The sequence below is a fragment of the Amblyomma americanum genome, chromosome 3 (assembly GCF_052857255.1).
Source record: "Amblyomma americanum isolate KBUSLIRL-KWMA chromosome 3, ASM5285725v1, whole genome shotgun sequence".
Lineage (NCBI taxonomy): Eukaryota > Metazoa > Arthropoda > Arachnida > Ixodida > Ixodidae > Amblyomma > Amblyomma americanum.
This window is the reverse complement of record NC_135499.1, coordinates 184,258,058-184,277,555: the sequence shown is the minus strand read 5'-3', so window position 1 is coordinate 184,277,555 and position 19,498 is coordinate 184,258,058. Positions and strand designations below refer to the sequence as shown.

General features: G+C 44.4%; 1 protein-coding gene across 7 annotated transcripts in view; it reads right to left on the bottom strand.

The window, feature by feature from the left end:
- Positions 1–19,498, bottom strand: part of LOC144125615 (uncharacterized) — a 272,073-nt gene that overhangs the window by 84,414 nt on the left and 168,161 nt on the right. For 5 of the 7 annotated variants that reach the window (XM_077659145.1, XM_077659146.1, XM_077659147.1 and 2 more), the window contains 6 exons: positions 14,673–14,694; positions 14,006–14,107; positions 10,770–10,967; positions 9,991–10,034; positions 8,918–9,003; positions 1,801–1,936 (listed from right to left, as the gene is read on the bottom strand). In XM_077659145.1, the coding sequence (XP_077515271.1) occupies positions 1,801–1,936; positions 8,918–9,003; positions 9,991–10,034; positions 10,770–10,967; positions 14,006–14,107; positions 14,673–14,694 (588 nt within the window). Of the gene's footprint in view, positions 1–1,800; positions 1,937–8,917; positions 9,004–9,990; positions 10,035–10,769; positions 10,968–14,005; positions 14,108–14,672; positions 14,695–15,775; positions 15,894–19,498 lie in introns of those variants that run through there. The other 2 variants (XM_077659151.1, XM_077659149.1) reach the window with 2 other exon arrangements.

Here is a 19,498-nt window from a genome sequence, read left to right as displayed (position 1 = left end):
GAACATTCCAGTAAAATGACATGAAAATGGCATCCAGCTTTGCTTTACGGTAAGCAGACACGTGCACAAACTCTAGGATTCACTGAATGGGCAGGATGTTGTACAGTAAGTATAAACTAGCTAAATGAGCAATGCTGCATTCACTTCAATCAAAGGAGGGCTGTGTTCATGAGAGTATAAGGTTTACAAAGCCCATACAATTGGAAACAGTGCGCCGACTCGCAATGAGACTTCTACATGCTAACACAGATTTCAGTTGTTGCAGAAAACACAGAGTATCACTAACAGTACTTAGCGGCTCAATGAAACCATAACACCCTGCTTTTGTCTATCAAGCAGCACATCAGCCAGAACTAAATGGCAGCTTTTTTGGACCATCAACAGCAGCGAAGTGAAAAAAATTGGCTGTGGTTTAGCTCTGGTTAACCCTAGTTGAATTGCGAAAGCTTCGTTTCCTCGGCACGTCGTCTACGCAGCGTCTCATTCCGACGCTCTCAAGAACTCAAACCGGTCTCTTTCAGCAGCTGAAGAGTCACTCTGGGACGTGGCACGACTTCTAGCCGCATCTTCGTTACAACGCTTCTCGAGTCGTGCGGCATGTTCTTCTGGAGTCTCTTAAGCGCGTTGCCCCTTCCTCGCTTCGTTCTGTCGTTGTTGCACCACTTTCACGCTCTCCATAACGGCTACAATACACTGAGGCGAAGCACGTATATGTATACCCCACGCAAGGTGACTCCTCTCCCTGTACCCCAGCGGAGCACATCTGGTGGAGCGAGCGGCAACGGCAGCAGCATCGACGGCGGCGCCACCTGTTGGAGCGCGGCTACGGTGTTGCTAGGCAACGGCGGCTCAAGGTCGTTCGTCGGCCAGTGCATACGGCTACTTACATACGGCATACGGCTGCCTACATACAGCATACGGCTGCTTACATACGGCATACGGCGCGACGAGACGAAATGGCTCGCTGGCTGGCATAGTAAAGCGATCGCTTTAAAGAAAATAACACGACAAAACAAAAATTAGAAGTAGTTCAGTGCACAGAACGAACTACTGCAGTCATCTGCAAACTCATCCGCCTCAAGATTGCTTTGACTGCACCACTAACGATGAAATTTCCTTAATAGATGGTTTACATGTACGTCGAAGAAAATGTACTTCATTGAAGCATAACTGGCCCATTACTGCACAGACTGTCTGCTGCTGCAGCAGGTCTAACATGCAATACATCAGTATCAAAAGCAAAGAAGCCTCACAAACAAACCTATTTACTGACAACCCATTAACGCTTATGAAGGCTAGAGAGAGAGGTAACTTTTTGCCAACTTTTCGAAGTACTCAACAGGGTTAGCCTTAGGTGTAAGCAAAAATGCACAACCTACCAATAGGTGACATCTAGTCTTTTTTGCGCAGACATTAAAGGTAAATGGATGTTTCAGAATCAATATTAATGGAATCTTTTTTGTGCCAAAGAACAGGTTCAAGGCTTGGCTAACTGCTGTGGCTAAGAGCACATACATATTTGTCATTTGTTGAGCTAATTACACACAGTGGCAGAAGACAAGAACCAATTCTAGTGTAATTGAATGGTCTAGTAAAATTGCTCCAGCAGCTGCTACTGCTAAGTAAACTGAGCGACCAAACAATATGCCAGGAACAATGCAGCAGGCTTGATTGCTACGTTTCTTTAAACAAGTAACAAAATCTTCATGCAACACTCATGAAACTCCAGAGCCAAGTAAAAGCGTGATGCGTGTTCTTCCAAGCAACAGGGATGAGAATCTGTTCAGGCAGGCTACTTACCCATTGTACTTCGTGGTGGTGACGGCCTGACAGTTGTCGGTGGTTTCCGTTTTAAAGGGCTCTTTTCAGCAGACACTTTTGCTGACCCGGCTGCTGCCTTGCTTTCAGACCGGCTACTACGAGTGAAACCCTGAGCCTGCATACACAAGAAGTGGACCAAGCTTTCATCGACGTACAGTAAACTTCAGGATGAACTTGAAGGGACCAGAAAGATTGTCTTAAAAGAAGTGCCCCTAAAAAAAGATGCCAGCATGCTATGCGTGTCCAAAATATATGTTACTTGAAAACAATGAATAAAGCCTTTCAGAGAGAATAATCGCAAACAGAGCACTCATTGCACTATGCATGAAGTGAGCTAAAGACAGAGCTTGAAATAAGTTCACGTTATCTTACTACCAAACTGCACTGGCACAGTTTTCTTATTTCAGTCTTTTTCTCACTGTATTCCACAGTGGCTGCTATTTGTATGTGTTTCTGATTTTTGCTTTGCATCCTGTTCCAAGCATTTGGAAGGTACACAGCTGGGTACACTGTCTCTAATCTCTCCATCTGCAGCACAACTGTTACCAACTCCATGCCCCTTTCGCCGCAAGCAATGTGCGTGGCGCCGATACATGGCTATCTCTGTGCCGTGATGATGCGTGTTGCTACACTGCATCAGTTGAAAATGAGGCCCCAGAATATTTAAACCCCAAAGTCAGCAAGCGGGTGCACTATGCCCATATGAACCCTTTAGTCTGTTGAAAGCAACACGTGTCACGTGATACGCGAGCTCAACGCAGAGATCTGACTATGTCTGTGCCAGAGCAGGCACGATTATGCCCAGCCTTTTCTGGACCGGCAGAAAGCTTCCCCCACCAAGAAAATGCGGTGCTGCTAGAAGACTTCACAGTTGTGCGCTAAGGTGTGCAGAAGCCATCTTGTAGGGACCCGCGTTCTTGCATAGAAGCATTTTATATTCTATATATTCTAAACCGCATAGATGCCTTCCGAGTGCTGCTGCGCAGGATTGGCCAGGTTCACGGTTGTTGCGAAAGCTCTGCTCAAGAATCGTCTTAACTGAAGAACACTCAGATCAGTTCAAGACTAATTTTAACATTAAGCCCTATGGGAAACCAACCAAATGGGCTTAGATTATTTATCTTATCTAACATTTCGTTGTAATGTAGTCAGTCTTAATGGGTGTCTATTGTAATATCCTCCACGATGAAGGCTGCACCCATGAACAGAACAATGAACGCTAAGCATGGTGCCCGAAGGATTCCAAACTATAGGAAACCTTTCACATTTCAGCACTGTACTTTATTGGATTCAGCTGCATAATAATCAAATTTAAGGATGCAAATAACAATTTCAGAGATGCACTTTCTTTGCAAGGTACAGCAGTACAAACACATTCTCAATAGAGTATGCCTTTAGAAATGGGCTTCGATTAGATTTTTGATCTTAATAATTAAAGGCCCTTGATTGATTAGATCAATCAGTCGCTTTGGTTGGTATGCACACCATCTAAAAAGACAAAATGACATTTAAATGATAAACCATATTATATACGTAGGTAATGACCTCACTACATGTTATAGAAACTTTTTTATAACATTGTTTACTTCTCACTTTACCAAATGTCAAAAAGACTTCCTGAGCTTCATTTAGCTCGCATAACATCAACCTGTAAATGGTTAAGCAAAATAATTGTGTGGGGTTTTATGGCACATAAGCAGCTGAGGCTATCATGTGCCAAACATAGGGTTGGCAAGATCTCACTGCTGTGTTGGCGGACTAGTTCGGACTAGTGGCTGAAAGAATTACAATTTGCCGATGACATTTCTTTCTTTTGGGAATCTGGCAACTGGTAACAAGTCTACTATTGCATTCCCTCCTAAAAGCAACCTGGGGTGGAAAGGGACGTGTTGTCGTAAAATACAGTGAAAGGCGTTCATTGCTTAGTTTTCCAAGTTTTCTGCATGAGAATAGAATATGGTTTACTGTGACCACTTCACTACATAGTTCACAAAAAAGCTTTCTTTGTTTCACGAGTATGAAGGTATGAGCAAGATGCCTATGTCCAATGTGAAGATGACAAGAAGACTTCAATAAAGCATTATTGATGCTGACACAACTTCCATTTGCCAAGGCTAGGCTTTACCAGGTGCAGTTTATTGATTTCATCATCACAAGTGGACTGCCATTTCTTTATTAGTTCACTCTACTAGTTTCAAGCTTTGTGCGGAATATTTAATTTCTCTAGTTTGCTTTGGTGATCTTGTGCTGCACAAACACCTGCTCTTTCGTTACCAGCTATGCAAACGTTGCTTGACCCAGCATATCTTGGTCTCTTATCCGGATGTTTTGGCTGTGGCTATACTGTAGATTTTATCTCCTATCTCTTTATCTCCTGCAGTGTGATGGTTTTAAAATGCTCAGAGAGTCTGTAGATTATACTCTTCTTAATATCCTCTTGCAATACTTTTCAGATTGCAATACAGATAGCATAGCATTTGGCTGTAAAGATTGAAGAGCTCTGTGGTAACCGTATTGTTGTCTCAGCTTTCTTGTACAACTGCATTTTCTACATAAAGGGCTATTTTTAATTAGACTATAAAATTCAGTGTAATTCACATAGTTTTCTTTAAGAGCAGGGTATCCGTGTATGATGTGCTCCTGTGCGGTTCGTTTCTTATGAAAGCAAGTCAGGGGATAGATCGCGCACTGTAGGTAAATTGTACCGCAAAAGAAGTGGTTTGGGCTTGTACGCCGTACCTGGTAGTGTTTCGAGTAACTCCAGTTCATAGTATTTATCCTCAAATAGCATTAGTAATGGCCTCACTGCTTGTGCCTTATTACAGAATATTGTTCTGGACATGCACTAGGTGACTATGGGGTAGCAGAGGTGCTTTTGAACTGATCGAATGAAGGACATTCACGCATGTCAGCATAGTTCTATATTCAAGGGGAGGCTCATTGGCTTCAACATAAAGGCTAGTTAAGGATGAGATTCTGTATACGTCTGTTGCAAGACGTAGTCCCAAGTTGCGCATCAGGTCTAGCCATTACAAATAAGACGACCTCTCTAATCCGTATACCGTACACCCGCAACCTAAAGCAGAACGTACTCGGGAACGGTATATGTGTAAAAGACAAGTTGTGTCTGAGCCATAATGTTTGAGCGATAACACTGACAATATTGATAGTTCGAGAAGCGTCAGCCTTCAAGGATTTTATGTTCCGATTTTACAGGCAGTTAGGTTCCGCTCATATAGTGACTGGGAATGGTTTGTATGCCTCACTTCAGTAATAGCACGGCTACTGCTTTTCGCACAAAAAATTTGTTGACCCAACTAGGTAAGTTATTTCAATCGATATTTGCCTTTCACAACTTGATATACACGAAGACTTGCATGCTATTTGTAGGCCATCCACATAGGCTGAATACATGATGAACTTTGGTAATGCTATGGTTACCGAGTTCATTTTGATTATAACCCTGTGAAACTACAACCTTCGTCAGTAAAGTTCCGAGACTGAGTCAATTAAAAAAAAAAATGCATTTAACATTGAAATCATTTGCGCAGCACCCCTTCAAAATAGTCTCCGTTGCAGTCTATACACAGCTTCCAACGCTTCTTGAGGTCGTGGAAACAATTGCAAAATGCTTCTTTTGGAGGGGCTGTCAGCTCCTTTGTCATGGAATCTTGAATGGCCTCCACGCTCCCCATCCAGTGATCTTTTAGGCTCTCTTCACACGAGGAAACAGGAAAAAATTGCATGGGGAGAGGTCAGGAGAGTATGGCGGATGGGGAAGTGCAGTAATGCTGTTCTTGGCGAGAAATTTTGTCACGCTGAGAGCAGTGTGTGGCCTTGCGTTATCGTGGAGAAGGCGCCATTGTCCAGATGCCCATAAGACAGGGCGACGGCGTCGCAGTGCATCATGCATGTGTTGGAGGACGCGGATATAGAACTACTGATTCACCATCTGCCCTTGTGGGACGAACTCTGGCATCAAAAAAAACTATCGGCATCATCTTTGTTTTGGTCTTCTGTTGCCGCACCTTTCTCGACGTCAGAGAGCTTGTGGACTGCCATTCGGCGCTCTGCCTCTTTATTTGAGGATCGTATTGAAAAAACCATGTTTCGTCTTCAGCAATGATGCTGTCGATGAATGCAGCATCGTTCTCTGCCTCGGAGAACAAATCAGCACTCACTGATGCCCGCGTGTCCTTCTGGTCCTGTGTGAGGGAGTGTGGCACAAGTCTGGCATTCAGCTTTCGTTTCCCCAAGTTCCCGCGCAAAATTTGGTGGCATGTTGTCTTACTAATGTCGAAAGCACCTGATAGCATGCGGACTAATGGTGCGGTCTTGCTGTTCGATTTCCCTGATCCGAGCCACGTTGTTTTCATTCCGTCAGGCTGAAAGGCGCCCCTGCCTTGTGTCGTCTTCCACCGATGTTCTCCCCGAAACGAACTTCTTGTGCCACTCGAAAACTCGCACCCGCGATAATGTCTCGTTCCAGTAAGCGTCACGAAGGAGCTCATACGTCTGTGTGGATGTCTTGCCAAGCTTCACACAGAATTTTACGTTTACACGTTGGTCGAGGTGGACGTCCATCTCTCCATATTCACTCACAAAAGAATGCGCAGACGACTAGTGACATGTTTTTCTACACGCAGTGCCATCTAGCGGCTGCCACAGAAATTAACATAAAGAGCTCAGATTAGCCACAAAAAATGGCACTACACATACGCACCAACATTTGTTTTTGGGAATCATATCTAGAGATGAAAATAAATCAGTCTCAAAACTTTATGGGCAAAGCTTGTACATTCACTTGAACAAAATTTCTGATAGTGTTGTGCCTTGCCACACTTAAAATGTGCAGTTCGATAGGAAGTTCTTGAGACAGATGAGCAGTTTCCCGCGAATACCTAGGTTGACTACGTCAAGCAGGATACTAAATCCCGAAGTAATGAGGCTTTTTCTTGGTCAAAGAACCATGAAAGACAGTGTTTATGCAGAAATGCTTCCCGTATTGTGTTCAAGACTGATGAGGTGATCTGTTGTTGAACATTCCTTTCTAAATCTGCACTGGTGTATGTTAACGAGTCCACGTGACTTAACGATGAATCTGAGCCTAGCATTTACAATACTTTCGAACGACTTTGTAAGACAACTTGTGAGTGTAACCTGTCTATACTACAAGGGAAGGTCACTGCTTTTTCAGGTTTTATACCCCTGTCACACGGACACAGTAAAGGTACTTTGAACTAATGCTCCATTACTCTAAGGACGAACGCGCGCTGCCACACGGACGCGCCAAAGGACACCTAGCTCAAAGGAGCTTCGAAACAAGGCAGCTCGAGTTCGTCCTTTGAGGCTTCAAGGGAGTACTCTCTCTCCCAGCGAGTTAACAGCATAAATAAATTGAGAAAAGAAACGTTCAATTTTAATTTTATAAATTCACTTTATAAGATTAGTGGTGTTTTAAAATATAAAATCATTTGTTTTTTGGCAGTCTCACCACGCCATACTCTCGTTCCAGATATACGAGCGTCACGGTAGCCACGGCTCAGTGTGGCCAGCACTGTGATGTTATGCTCTGTACTTGGAAAATCATGTCATTATTGCAGTTAAAATTGCGTTGCTTTAACATAATACGGTTATAAAACTAATTTACTAAAAAAAATGCGACATTTCTGTATTTACATCTACAGTGAGGTTTGCAATTTTAATAACGCTTTTCGCCGATGAGGGCGCTAAAAACTTCTTGCGAAGGTCGTTCCGCGACCGTGTAGCACGGACGAACTCCCTTGAAGTAGTGCTCCTTTGGGAGCGTAAAGGAGCATTAGTTCAAAGTGCCTTTAGAGTGCCCGTGTGACCGGGGTATTAGAAAAGACATTAAACAGCTTTTTCCATGCCTCTGGCATTTCACCCGTTTCCCATATTTTCTCGAGGAACTTCGAAACTTCCAGTACAGCAGGCTAAGAAAGGTGTGCAAGCATAGTATAGTGAATTCTGTCAAGACCAGGGGTAGTCTGTTTACCTGCGGAAATTGGTCTTAATTTCTTCCGAGGGTGAGATGGTTATATCAATTACCGTGTTCACCAGATGGCAGCTTGTAACATGCTGGTGTAGTTTGAGGAACTAGGGACTCCGCAGAAATGTTCACCTAGTAAGTTTGTTCTTTCAGTGTTGTTTGGAGATCAGGTGTTGACAAAAAAGGTATTGTGTAAGCAAAAATAAGAATAAGGCAAATCAAATAGAATTAATGCACCAATTAACCAACCATAATACCTTTTTGTTCGCTAGCTTAGCAAAGTCCCTTAAAAGAATACCATATTGCACAAAAACAATACTACACTGTACAACAAGCATGCAAATACGCAGCAACTTATACTGTGTGCATATCAATACAAAGGAAGAAGAGCAATATTTTTTTGCTCTTTGAACTTCACTACTTTAGGTTTTCAATGTCACTGTTTTATAAGGACTATTTTTTTACAAGAACTACTGCCAATTAGTACAATGCAAGGCATAAATTTGCCAGGTGCCCAATGCTTCTTTTTCCCAGCTCTCCCCAAATAAATGAGAAACTTCTCTCAGTTATATGGCAGAGGCATATGAAAGTAGCCTTTGCCTTCGCTCTAAAATGATCACACTCAGTACATCACAGCTGAGAACAGCATCACCTAGCATGATCAAAGCAAATTGATATGGCTCATTTATCTAAATAACTTCGGAGTTTTGCACCACACCTTTTGACCACTACATAAAGACTTAAGACATAAAAAGCAAGCTCCAAAGATTGGAATATTTTCACTAGTGTAACAGACAAGTATTTGCACTGCGTGTGCTTTCATATTGATTTCATTTTCTTGTACGTGCTGTGGCACAAGAATCTGCACTGGCCAGTAAGGTTTGATTACAATGCACTGGCATAAATAATCAACTAGTAAAAGGCAAGCAAGTCTACTGAGCTAAGTACCTATCTCTATAGTTTCAGTACAATTTTGCCATCAAGTCAGGCTAACGTGGGATACAGTGCAATAAATATTGTACCCACTGAGTCTTCACTGTTCTTCTGCAGGATGCGAGAAATCTGAAAGAATGCTTCTGTTCTCACCTTAGATGGGATATTGTCATTCAAATCCAAAGGCCTTAGGCTTTGCCGCTCCCCTCGATGAGACAATTCCAGCTTTGGGTGTTCAGCTGCGTCATGGCATTAAAGCATGAGAGAAAAAAAAAAGGTTGCCAAGAATGTAACCCCATCAGTCACAAATCATCCAGTAAGAGGAATATTTTTCAAAATTTGTCGCAAGGAGCATGCCTAGGTTGGAAGGAAAAGATGCCACATTCCTGCTTCAATTATGCAATTTGGGTTGGGTCCTCGTAGGCCCACATTGTGACAACACTGCTTTCATGGTCTCAATTAAACTTCTTACGACTGATATCGATAAGAAAGAGTAATTACGTGAACAATTCAGCTTATTGTAAGCCTTTTATGCAAAACAAGCAAACGACAGACAGCACGTCCTCTGGAGCCACACCAGAATTTATGCGGAACAAGGAGGGATACATCTTAAAAGCAGTTTTCTATGCTAACTTCAAATGCCTGTCCTGATATGGTTTTAGGCAGCTTGCTGCAAAGGGTTTGAAATAAGCTCCAGCCGTTCGTGGCATGCTATAAGTTAACAGTGACCAAAAACTGACAAAAGTGACCAAAGGGGGTAAGAAATCAATACTGCAATGAGCAGAACATGTATGCTGTCAGTACATGTTAACCAAGGCTGGGTACAAAGGTCGTTGACTAATTTGACAGAACGTGCTAAATGACAACAAGACTTCAGCTGTGAGTTCTTGTAGTTAAATTGACTGTGCATGGTACGGCTGTTTTGAAAAAAAGAAAAAAATTGCACAAGTCCATGCCACAAGGGGTACCTTGGGAGAAAAATATCCTTCATGCCAAAGCTACACACAGGTTAGGGGGCACACTTTTGTAGTGGTGGTTCAGACAATTTGGCTACCTCAGGTGGTGAAAACTGGTAACAAATCTCAACGAGCATCCTTCTGCAGACTGCACCTATACACAATTTTTCACGTTTAAAATAAACAGAAAAAGGCTTGCACTGCTCTTGCCCAGTGATGAATGAAATGGACAGCAAAGAATGCTTTCAGAGAATGTAAGCAGTGTCATACCTGAGGCACCTTGAGCACTGGTAGCATGGGAGAGTGCACGAAGGCTAAGGGAGAGAAAAACAGGAAAGATGTTAAGCACAGCCGAAATTCCAGAATGCAGTTCACTTGTGCTGGCCAAGTACACATTCAATGCATGTAAGGTCCAAGTCTTGCCAAGAAAGATTTCATACTTTGTCTCAATGAAACTGGAGTCATTTTGGAAGTGCTGAAAATTTACACGCACACAGGGGATACAGACATGGACAAGCACTTCCGAAATGGTGTTTATAAACTAACTTGATCTGCCAGCAAAGATGGAATGAGCCAAAGTCAGTCAGGATTTACAAGACTTCATAAAGAAAGAGCGAGAAAGTTCACAATTAACCAGTACCTTCAACACTGCTATGCCAATCGCAAAGCAAGGCTTACATGTGAACAATTTGAAATTTCATCCCCGACTGTACTTAGCACTGTAGAGCTCCGACATAAGCTGACAATCCCCAAGTAATCTGACAATCCGCAAGTACGTCCAGAGCTCAACATCAAAACCTCCCTAGCATAATAAAAGAAACATCTGCAAACAAGTACCAATAACTTCAGTAGCTCTCCACTTATCCCAAGAAATCACCAGCTTGGCAGCGATGAGAACAGCAGCATGCTGCAGACTTCACACAGCAGCAAATGAAAAATAACGAGAACCCGTGTTCCCTGGAGCACTAAGCCAACCCATTATCTCAGTGTTGTGCTGCATCACAAGTGTGTAATCCTTTAGGCACCTCTGTAGATACTGAAAAGCTCACCGGGAAGCCTTGGTCATTCGCACACTCGGCGCCGCATTTCTCCGCTCCGTGCCCACACTCTTGTCGACGTGGCCTTCTGCGTCACCAGGTTTTGGCACACCTTTCCCCTTGGCAGTTGTTGCAGCACTGTTCACTTCAGAGACAGCTGCTTTTGTCATGTAATGTTTTGCCAGCTCCTCCCTTCTCTGTTTCTTATACCTGTGCAAAAGAACAATCCAGCAAGCTAACATGAAATGTCACTTCTATAGTATTCAGGCAGATACAAACATCAGTGCATAAACGCAAACTGTACTGCATAACAGGCCACAGGCTAGGGCTGTTGAATACATGAAGAGGTATGCAAAGCTATTTATTGGAGACTTCAGTCTTTCCCCTGCTACAAAGCAACATAGAAAACTCCGATGACAGCAGGAATTTGCAATGACACCATAAATGTACGATTACTTCTCCACTCTTTCTGAGAATGTGCAATTGTGAGAAACATGCAAGGTCAACTTTATTTAGAGGCAGAGATGTTTTATGAGTGGCAGTGAAATTTGGCTTAGGTGCTACTAAAAACTGCTTTTACTGTTTACATGTAGGCATTGAGAGGTTCTCACCACACCACCACCTGTTGACCCGAGCTGATAATAAACCTCCCATTACTAGCATGCACGTAGATGAATACATACACTGATCATGTTCCCACCACAACACTTTTAAACAGCACTACCCAGTGCTCTTATGATTGGCCATAATAAAAATTGCAAGACGATTTGTGCAACCATATTGACAAACACCAGTGCATGTTCATCATTTCTGCCAATGTTCCCAACAGCAGCAAGAGTGAACAAATAAATTGCTTAATGATCCAATTATGAAAGGTCTGTACTGATATATTCTCCCTGGCCAAAAGCATATAACCAAAGGCTAGTTGCCACCACCATTACCATCAATAACCCAGCATTGACAACATAACGTCGCATGACTACAACGACGACAAAAGGTTTTTCATAATTTGATCAGTACTGAGCTTGCTTATGCATTCTAGCTACCTTTCGAATGTCTTTTCAGCGCACTCATTTCCTTGCTATTGCAGTATTTACAACTGGGCACTCATACGAGTCGCTGGAAGCCAAGTGGGACAATACTTACCATATGAGCTGCCAGCTGAAAACAGTGAGGTTATATCAATAGCATCGCAGGCATGCTGCAAAGCATGACTTCTGAATTTACTAGACATGCTAAGAAAACGCTGCTTACAATGAGAAGGCCCTCCTCCAAGACAAGAACCATTTATTCTGGGCAAGAAAATGCTCCCCTGCTTTCTGCTGAAGCCTACATCATTGCATCGCCTCTCAAAGCTTTGACGTTTCCACCACATGATGCACACTTGCCGTCTCCAGTGGAAGGATGCATGACCCATTCGAATACCACTTAGAGAGTGGCCAAGTAGAACGGAACTACTTTTAAACACAAGGAATACAAAGCATCCTTCAAGCAATTACACGAACACACTGTAAACATTTTCATCTTCGCTCTTTTCGCGAATTATACAAGGCTCGCCAAAAAAAAAATAGGTCCCATAAATGATTTCACCACAACCTTGGCTTGTAAGTTGGCAAAAAATACTCAAGATCAGCATACTGTTTCTGCTAAGATCTATGTGGAAAATAGCCATACTGAAAGGATGGTGTTTAAAAGTAACCTTCTAAACCCATAGCCCAAGTTTCTGCTCACTTGTTTCCCAATGTTTCCTAACTTCTCCCCTCACTGAAATATCTGGGACCTGGCTATGAGCATATAAAGTCAGCTTTTGACAGCATTTGCGAGTAAGTTCTGTATTCGCTGCATGAACGAAGAGAGTTTAGCAAAGAGTTTAGGTTCTGGCTGAGGCTGTGGAATTTTCCAGGTGTTTGAAATACATAAAAAAATGTCATCCTAAAGGAACAACCGCCATCAGTGCGTTTACTTTTTGTTTAGTGCCAAGTTCCTCCTAAGCTGGCTTCGGTAAGAGTGGAGCCGCCTTGTAGCATGAGCCATGTGTAGCATTTGCAGCTTCTGGAAGCTTGCAGATTTCAGTGAAGAGGGCAGAACTAAGGCTGTTTCACAAAATTTAGTGCTCGCCAAATATTCTTAGCACAGACCCCTTAACTGAATTCGTGAAATACTGAACTTGTGAGAAGCAAGTTGTTAAAGTAGCTTGCATGTTTGTGTTCTTACAACGAGATACAGACTAGAATTTAACAATGACCATGGTATCATGTGCACAGTAAAGAAATCACCAGCAGAAACTTCAGACATACAGCACAGTAAGGCACGAGTGCCAAGTCACTCTTCCAGCGACAAGTAATAATTTAGAACACCTGGGGATTTTTAACGTGCACTGACATCGCACAGAACACAGGCGCCTTTGGCAATTCGCCTCCATCGAAGTGCGGCCGCCACAGCCGGGATCGAACACAGGTACTTTGGCTCGGTAACCGAGCACCCTAAGCAATGAGCCACCGCAGCGGGTACAAACTATGCGCTTTGAAAGAAAAACGTACAATGAATTACCAGCAAGCGAAGCACCACACTACACTAGAGAGATGTGCAAGAACTAGCAGCTGGTCAAAGCAAAGACTGACGAAGCCTTGTGGTTGTAAAGCTGCTCAGGGAGCAAAAAAGATTTCAGCTTGAGGCAACAGAGGCAAAGCAGTGAACCATGTAGGACTGGCACTGGAGCCCAAGATTACGGTTTTAAGCAAACTTCTCAGGTCCGACAAGACAAAGTGACAACAGCTATCAATCAAGATAATGAAGAGTCCAGAAGTGTCTACAGCCATTATTGTTGAACCTAGATACCAAGTTTGAAGCACTTCTAAAAACAAGAGGAAAGTTCCAACATTTGCCACATTTGTCAGCAATTTTTAAACAGCTGCTGACATTTTTTTAGTCTTTTTGCACTTAATCTAATAATTATGTCCATCTGAGTAAACAAAACTAGTTTTGTTTCAGTCACAATGCAGAGAACAACTGTCCTTTGCTTAGTCTTCAGTCATTCTGGCCTACAAATGACAACTGCCCAGGCAACTTAAGCACAAATGCATACTGCCTACTGAAAATTAGGAAAAATTTTTCCAAACAATTGTTTCTGTTTGATGAAATGCTCTGTTTTTGAAGACAGTCAGCGCAGCAAAGCACACTGCTGCAGCATGGCGAAAGTGGCAGAGAAATTTGCACTGCTTTATGCGAGGATGGCCCCATGGACGTACCTTTCTATTCTCTCTGTACGGCTCTCACCGTCTCCCTTGGGACCTCCACCATCCATTGCCCCAGTTGCAAAGCTGGACAGGCCACAGGCCTTTGCCGACATCCTGTGCAAAGCAAATGCCAATGCATAAGCAGCATGCAATCTCAATCCCAAACCACCTGTGCTGAAGACCACATCTGTGGCTGCTCGGCAAACATCTGTGCTTCTGTTGCCAGTTAAAGCACCTCAGAAGGTGTATAAGGTGGGAGTGGTCCACAGGCACAAGCAAACCTTGGTACTGACAAAGCAAAGCAGGGTGCAACAGCCAGATATATGTAAGGGAGTTGAAGTATACTGGAAAAGCAAACTGGTAGACCAACCAAGGGCTATTGTAACTGCCAACAAAGCAGCCTCCGAAGAGAAGACGGGAGTGGCCTGTACCTACAAGCAAGCCTGCATACTAGCTAAGCAGGGCGCTACAGTTTGATATATACAAGCAACTGCAAGCATGAAACACTGCAAAAGCAAACCTAACAGCACAGAGAGCGGGAGTGGCCTGCAGTCACAAGCAAGCCTGCGTACTGATAAAGAAGTATGCAATAGCCAGATACACAAGCAATAGCAGGCTGAAATGGGCAGAAAAAGCAAACTGGCGATTTCACCCGAGAATAAACGAAAGCATGGCTTACCCTGTGTCTATGTCATCTGGAACTGAAAAGAAAGAAGAGAAAAGATGGATTCAGCACAACTGTCAGGGAAATGACCAATGCTAATAGAAGGCACAAAATAAGGCAGATGTCATAAGCCGCCAGACGCCTCGCCCGACGGGAAACAAGCGACAGTCAAGTGAACGAATAGCGGTAAGAGCAATCGCAGCCGGTACATCGCACCATATGTCTTGTGTACACAAGCGGAAAGGGCGCCCAGACGAGTTTCTTGCAAGCAGTATAAATTACGCATGATCTTACTTGTGCGCAAGCGTCAGAAGGTTGCGCCCTTGTTTACGAAAACAGACCGCCTTTGCGGATTACACATTTCCGCAGGACCAAAGCCTCATGCGCGGCTGCGTCAAGGTTTACAAAGCCGACTCAGGTTCCACGTGATGACAACCGCAGTGACAGCACTAGCTCAAGAGATTCTATTTCGAATCGTACGGGGTTAGCGCGCGAAAATGACCGCCAACCGCAAGAAAGGGAACTTGCCAACACTGTTCGATAAAACTCCTCGACACTTTCCAGGCCGGTTTGCAATGCGCATTGAATCGGCATACAAAGTTGAAAATTGCTTCAGAAACTCACCTCCATAATCGAGGTCAGTGAAGCACTATGCAAACTCGTCGAGCGATCCCAGCTCCTCACGAATACATGAGAAGTCATCCAGTACACCCAGGTGAGCTGAGGTGGACATTTTTCGCGACGTGCTGATCGGCAACGAACGATTTTTCTAGGAAGTCTGGTGATTTCAACCCCATCGCAAGCGTTCAAAACTTGTCAGGAAGCTGAGACTTCGCGAAGCTGTCGATAGCGATTTCTTCCAAGCAAAAGTTACTTTTTTTTTTTTAGCCCTACAATAAGCTTTCGTCGTGAGGAATGACCAGCCATTCATTTAGAAGAACTATAAAGCATACACAAATTACTTTCTGCAAAAAGCATACGGAGAAGTGCCGTTACAACTTGCGGAAGCGATGCAACTGTCGGAAGCAGCACACTTCCCAGTACTCTGTCAAACAAGCGCCGATCAGGCCCATAGTTCTACTAGTCCCCCCAAAACCTAAACCAATGTAGTGACTCACCTTATGTGAACCTGCATCTACACCACACTGTAATCACGTAATCCTGTTATCACGGAGCCTTCGCGCTGCAACACATGAACTCCGTTGACGCGAGGTTGGGGGGGAAAAATTCCCCACATGCGCTCGACGACGCGTGGCGGCGAGAAAGCGAAACATTTAGAGCTGTCTGCCACCTTTCGCAAGTTTATTCAAAACAAATACATGCATTTAAATTAGAACTTACTTGTAGCTATATTGAATTATCTAAATGACTAGAGTAATACTAGAATTTAGCTTTCAATATTGCTTAAAACAGCAACACTTTCGGTTTCGTTTACCGCTTTGCACCGGCTCGATAGTGCTCGATAGCGCGCAATGGTTTAAAAATTTTGATTAGGCCCCTTTCGCTGAGGCATGAATGAACAAATTAAATGAAATGAAAGAACTCTCAAACTAAAGAGCATAACAGCGTCGCAATGAGGGCGTCGCTTTCTTTTATCCGAACTTAGTCAGCTTTCGTCGCGCCTGTCTCGAACCGCAAGCATGACCTCATTCCCCTTTGACATGCGTCAAGGCAGTCTCCAGTCATCCGCCTTCCCCGCAGTTGGTTCGTGGCTGCTGGGCGGCAGCCTACGGCGCCCTAGAAACCTGCGCGTAGCGTAGTCGTGAAGGAAGGTGGGTTCATTACTTGGACAGCTCGTTGCCTTGATCTAGACTCGGAACTCCGTCCGATCGGACCAAAGCGTCATTTCTTGAACTTTTATTTCTACCATTAACTGCTTACAGACGCTAGTTTCATAATGTGTGCTGCATCCTACATCATTCGACCGCCTTTCGTTTCACCAGTTTACATTTATGTATTAGACATGGGAGAATTGCAACCAAAAAAGAAAAAAAGCTAAGAGAATTTGACTAAATGTTTCAGCTATATTGTGCTGTGACGTTGAAAAGTCGTTTTCCTTCGATCTCCTGCTTATACGATGTTCCGCTTATAAGCGTTTGATGAGGAAAGTCTGCGCTCGAGCCTCCCAGTTAGTGGGAAGACAAGAACAAGCAGAAAGTACAGTCTGAAAGAAAAAGAGTTCACAGATGCAAGGAAGGGGCTCTGGTATTTACACCTATGTGCACGTCAATAGTTTATGCATTTGAAAGAACAGCCCGTGTCTTTCGTCCAGGAACGACGAGGAAAAGAAGAGCTTGAAAAAAAGACAAGTGAAAAAGAAACAGAAAAAGTACAACCCATGCCACGATGCACTAATACCAGTCATTAAACACAGTGCGTGGTAGTCACGGCCGGAAAAGGGAGCCGCTATCCAGCTTGTTGGGCTGAAGTACACACGGACGGGCATTGCAAAAGCGCCAGCTCGGAACATTGCTCCTGACATGTGCGCATGCGCAGTAAGCTATATTTTACTTTTTTTCTCTTATGCCTGAAGCCTCGCACCACTCCACTGCTGCTTTCCGTACCCTTTATGGCAGAATGCGGCCCCGCAAAGGACCCTTGGACGCCGTGAAAGCATACTTCTGTAGTGTTCGCTACATCCGGAACCTAAATCCGGAACCTAAATTCGGAACCTAAATCCGGAACCTAAATCCGGAACCTAAATCCGGAACCTAAATCCGGAACCTAAATCCGGAACTTTAACTTGCCGGCTTAGTAACGCTGGAAACTTATCAATCCGCGGAGGCTGTTAAGAAATACATAGTTCACCTTGGTTTATGGAGATTTAACGTCCCAAAGCAACCCAGGCTATGAGGGTCGCCGTAGTGAAGTACTTCGGAAATTTCGACCACTTGGGGTTCTTTAACGTGCACTGACATTGCACAGTACACGGGCCTCTAGCATTTCGCCTCCATCGAAATGCGACCGCTGCGGCCCGTATCGAACCATCGTCATTCAGGTCAGTAGCCGAGCGCCATAACCACTGAGCCACCGCGGCGGCGTCGCGGTTCATCTTGGATACCGCAGCTTCAGTGCAAAGCTGGGGACGCATTCACTTGTTCTAAATGATATAGTACGGGTGGTTTAATGTCCCCAATTTGCGCCTGAGACGCTGTAATGGAGGGCTTCGGATTAATTTCGATCCATGGTGGATCTAACATACCGATATCGCACAGCATGTGCGCGTTTTTTTCTTCTTCGATTTGCCTTCATGGAAATGTGGACAAATAGTCGGAAGAGAAATGCCGGCGAGAGACATGGCTGGCACAAAGGCGCGTTGTGTGTCTGCAATGCGCCCCTCCCACGGATGTTGCACACATTTCGTGAACTTGTGTCCGGCAAATTGCGATTAGCAGGTAGGTAGATAGGTCATGATTAAAATCAGGAATGTTTCTTGAGGCTTGTCCAGGGCTCCACTGGCTTGAGCTGTCAGACGGACCTGTTTTATGAGGGCTCTTTGGTACTCGATACGATCGCTGGTCAGCATCGCCTCCCACCGCTCAAATGACGTCTGTAAGTGGCTCGGTTTCGCCCCGCATCCCCACGAAATGTGGAAGAGTGTTGGGCGGGCTTGGCTACATGGGCATGTGTCAGGGTATAGTGTTGGGTGCATGAGGTGAAGTTTGTGGAGGCATAGTGTTCGTTTGGATCTGACGCCAGGAGATAGCGCCCTGGGTGTCTAATTTTGTGGGAGGAGGAGTGTATTTTGGGCGCTTAAACTTTAAGCGTTCGTTGTACGTGGAGGGAATAGGGATGAATTGGAATGCGCTGGATGGGCCCCGCTCGGTTGATTGCTACTCAAGCTTAAGCGTGCGCCCTTTAATTTCCCTCTGGTCCCTCGTGACCAGGGGTCCACGTAATCTGGTGGGGTTTATTGAAGGGTTCGGTACCCATGAGTCGAGCGAAGTGTCTTGGGACGCGTCCTCATTTTTGTCTTCGATATAAATGGTGCCTTTGATAACATCTCGCACGAAGCAACCCTTCAAGGCATCATCGATCAAGGTATTTTCCTACGTACGAGCATTTTTCACAGGACGCACAACGACGTTAGGTACAGGCCAAACACTCTCCGAGGCTCGAGAAATGCCACACAAAGACACGCCGCAGGGCTCTATCATATCACCCCTGCTGTTCAACATCGCGATGCTCTAGCTCGCACAGCAACTCCAAACACTCCCCTATATCGGATATACGCTCCATGCATGCTGATTATATAACGATATGGACCACCAAGGGCTCCTTAGGCCACAAAGAAACAACGCTACGGGAAGCAGCACAAGTATAGTGGAAGATTTCGCCTCTAAAAGCGCTCTTCACTGCTCCCCAGAGAAGCCCGAAGTAATATGGGTTCATAATCCACGATATATATGCAGATCACCGGGCGCGATCAGCCTTACGATAGAAGAGCCGCCCATAAAGGAAGTGGAGCTTATCCGGGTGCTTTGGCTTTGGATCCAGAGCAACCTCAAGGCTACCCACAACATTCGAACGAATAAAACCACCACCACTACTCAAATAACCTGCATGGTTAGTCTTATCACCAGACATCGCCAAGGCATGCCAGAAGAGGACACGATGCGATTAGTCCAAGCGCTAGTCCTCAGCAGAGGTGGGCATTTGACCTCAAAAATCTGGACCTCACCTCAACCTCAAAAAGAATTTGCCGACCTCACTCAACCTCATCAGTTAAGGTCTCCTTAGGCGCCCTCACCTCCCTTTTCCGGAGGCCACTGCTGACCTCACTCAACCTCACCTCAACCTAAAATTGTGTGGCTGAGGTCGGCTGCTCGACCTCAGAAAAC